Source organism: Cryptomeria japonica, chromosome 5, assembly GCF_030272615.1.
Source record: "Cryptomeria japonica chromosome 5, Sugi_1.0, whole genome shotgun sequence".
Taxonomy (NCBI): Eukaryota; Viridiplantae; Streptophyta; class Pinopsida; order Cupressales; family Cupressaceae; genus Cryptomeria; species Cryptomeria japonica.
Genome location: NC_081409.1, coordinates 180,509,628 through 180,513,415, shown reverse-complemented (window position 1 = coordinate 180,513,415; position 3,788 = coordinate 180,509,628). Strand labels below are relative to the sequence as shown.

General features: G+C 32.4%; 1 protein-coding gene across 1 annotated transcript; it reads left to right on the top strand.

Annotated features, from left to right (window-relative positions):
* The first annotated feature begins 857 nt into the window (after positions 1–857).
* Positions 858–3,448, top strand: LOC131875789 (naringenin 7-O-methyltransferase-like). The gene is made up of 4 exons (XM_059220464.1): positions 858–919; positions 1,002–1,300; positions 1,454–1,518; positions 3,047–3,448. The coding sequence occupies exons 1-4, from the start codon at positions 858–860 to the stop codon at positions 3,446–3,448; spliced, it is 828 nt and encodes a 275-aa protein (XP_059076447.1).
* The last annotated feature ends 340 nt before the right edge of the window (positions 3,449–3,788 follow it).

Genomic DNA, 3,788 nt, shown 5'->3' with positions numbered 1-3,788 from the left:
TTAATGTATGTTCCCACAATATGGCACAACTCTTGGTCTGCACATTAAACACTCATAGTTTACAAGCACACACAAATGATATTCTAAATGACTATGACATAATGTCATCTGACATCATTTGTCTACAAGAGGTTCATACCGATCCTCATCAAAGTAACACTCTACTAAACCTTTACAATTTTGTTGCTATACATAACATTCATGGCATTATGACTTTAACTAAGAAACATCTACAAATATCAAAAACAAAAGAACACAGATCACAAAATGTAGAAGCAATGACAATAACAACACCACTCCCAAACAATGATCTCAATGTTTGTAATGTTTATGCAAGACCAAATGCTCCTATACTTGAAATTTTAACAATCATGAACAAAGTATTGTCCCACATTCTCCCAAAACAAATTCTATACATTGTTGGAGATTTCAATATTGACATGGCCACACAAAGCAAATGTCAAAAAATGCTTGTGAGTTATATGAAAAAATACAATATACATTTCTTGTTAGACGAATCACACACTGTAAACAAACCACTAATTGATCACATCTGGTCTAATGCATACAAAAACATATGCTTCATTTATAAAACAGAGGCATACTGGACTGATCATCTTGCTACTTTTATGAACATGCACATCACTAAATTTAGAAACTAAACTTCAAAATACTAAAAAAATATAACAAATAGAATCACAAATACACAGTGTTCAAATATAATAGAAATGCAATTCCTACAACACATATAAAATTTGGCTTCTACAATTCACAAACAATTCATCCATACATGCAAACAAAACACAATAATAATAAAATTTATTCCAATACTACATATCTTTTTTTGCAAGAGAACAATGGAGCCGACAAAAAGATCAGGAAAACAAACACAAATCAATCAAGAACAGATCACAAAAAGGTATTGAACTTATCTTATATCAAATTAATAAATATTATGTAAAGTTAACAATATTAATGCACTAGTCTTACGATTCTTGCAGATCAAAAGTGAAAGGACAAAATGCCATATCTATTGAAGACTTGAATGCAAGGAAAGCAGGCAACATCTTTGAAGGGGATGTGCTCATTGTCTATAAAGCCACACTTGACAAAGTGAACAAATCAAGGCCTGTCCTCCGTGCAACTCTAACTGATTTGAAAGCTGAAATGACAATTACAGTTAATGTTACTGGTGACCTTGTAGAAAAATATGAAGAAAAAATAGTGCCAAATTTTGTAATTTGCATCTCAGGATTTGATATTGCCCCAAAGACAGACTACAATCATGGTGACAGTGACTGTATTCTAATCCTCAAAGACTCAACAACAATTGAAACAATGCCACGCATGTGTCAAGAATACAATTTCATACCAAGCACCACAATAAAATAACTACGCTTCAGTACAAATGAGTACCCCATTGGAACAATTGGTGCCTTGGTAACAAGGACAGGCAAACAAGGTTCACAATACACACTTGACATCAAAGATGGTGACAATGAAATAGACAAAGTACAGGTAAAAAACTTGTAAATTGTTTCCAAATAACTTGTTCCAAACTTCTGTTCAGTAGAACAAAATACTTTGCATTCTAAAAGTTTTTACACAACATAACTAACAATGTTACTCTCCATAGTTGTACCTACACCAAAGTTTTGGCCACCAATGCCTCACAATAGAAGACCATCTACAAAGGAATGAAATCCCTGCAATGTTGTTCAGAAATGTTGTAAAAAAAGTGAACCAAAGAATAACATTCCGCACAAGCCTTTCTACATTCATATGCAAACTTGACGACAAAAGAACATTGGAAAGGCTCAATGGCTTACTGAATACAACTTATGAGGTAACTATTTTCACAACATGCATGTCTTTATTTTTCAAATGCATTGTTTGCACACCACGGTAACATTTACCCATCTCTTACAGGTTGATGGTATCTTAAAAGTGGCAAATCCATTCTCAGTTCCATTCCATGTATTTTGCCCACAATGCAATTATAAATTTGAGAACTATGGCATGCTTGAAGACAACACTACTCACTGCACCAGGTGTCACAAAAAAGTAAACTATGTATACTCACTTTAGCTGAATACAATACTTACAACAGAAAATAAAGAAACTATACAATGCTCTCTTGATAAGTCCACAGTTGAACAATTGTTGCCAGCACTTCAAAATACTACATATGAAGATTACAAAGAAGACAAATCAAGAGTTATCTTCATTCTACGTGATTTTACAACAAAAGGCCACTTCACTCTCAACCAAAACAACCTCATTACTCATGCCTTTGTTCTTCACGAATGATTTCTACAAAAAGGTAAACATGATACATTACATTAACCTTTATACATTTCAAACATTTTTATTACCTCTATATTATAACAAATACTAATTTACAAACAATAAAACCAATTTTTGTTCTGCAGGAAGGAGAGAATCCCTAAGGCATAAATCACGGATACCTATCAAATGGAAGAACTCCTCTCAAATAGATTACTACTGGTTAACAAATCAAAGCAAATTAGATACAAATTTGCTTTCTCTATTTAAAACTGTATATGTTTAAAACTTTATATTTATCATGCACTCTACAAATTGTTGCTTACATAAATGTTGCACTATAACAGTCAACAACTCTTCTTTAAATGTACCTAATGTTCAAAAGACAAATTAATTAAAATATGCACTGTCTGATAAGATAAATTTATTATACTCAGTTGTCCATTTCTTCTCTGTGTTTAACCTCTCAAGCAAAACTAATTTCCACAATTACAATATATGCCTGTTCTATTCAGTATTTCATAGACAATTTGATCATGTGCAAGATTGTCTTCTTTTCCAACTAATTTTCGCACTTACAATATATGTATGTTCTACTTCAAATATAGCAGTGTTCACTGTTTGGTACCTGGTTTCCAACTTTCCCAGTTTTTTATTTCTATGCATACATGTAAAACGTTTTTTTTATTTGGCTATTGGCGTGTCCATGCAAAATTGTGTTCCACTTTTGTTGGTATGCACCAACCATTCTGCCTATCAGGGATGGATGCATCTACACGAATCTGTGTTAGAAGGTGGCTGTGCCTTCGAAAAGGCTTTTGGTATGACTATGTGCGAGTACACTGTAAAGAATCCTGAAGAGAACAAGGCATTTAACGAGGCCATGTCCAGTGACACTCATGTTGTCATGTCTTCGGCCGTGAAGATTTACGAGGAGGGATTTAAGAAGATAACTTCTTTGGTTGATGTTGGCGAAGGTGTGGGCTCTGCCTTGTCCATTATTGCGGAGAATTACAAACACGTTATAGGAATTCATTTTGATCTACCTCATGTCATTGCTTCTACAGTTCCTATTCCTGGTAAGGTTGATCATTGCCCATTAAATTTTTCTGTTTTATTTCAAAAAATCTTTGGCTTTACAAGAATGTTGTCAATTCACTGATATTATATTTAAGTCTCCGAATCTTTCTTCTTTATTTATGTTCACTGTGTAACAATAGAGACTGGTTTTTAAATAACTGAATATTTTACTATTTTATATATAAAAATTAGTTGGAGTCAATTTGAAAACATTTATTTAAATATATAATTGAATTCAATTTTAGATTAATAAGAAATGTGAAATCCTAGGAGGCTCCTCTCTTTTAATTAACATAATCTCTTGTTCAATTTATTTGTTTAATTGTCTTCTTTTGTCAATTGTGGTAGTACATAATAATTGCAAATGAATTGAACATAAAACTCTATACCAATTTGAATATTTAATACATTACAATATCAAC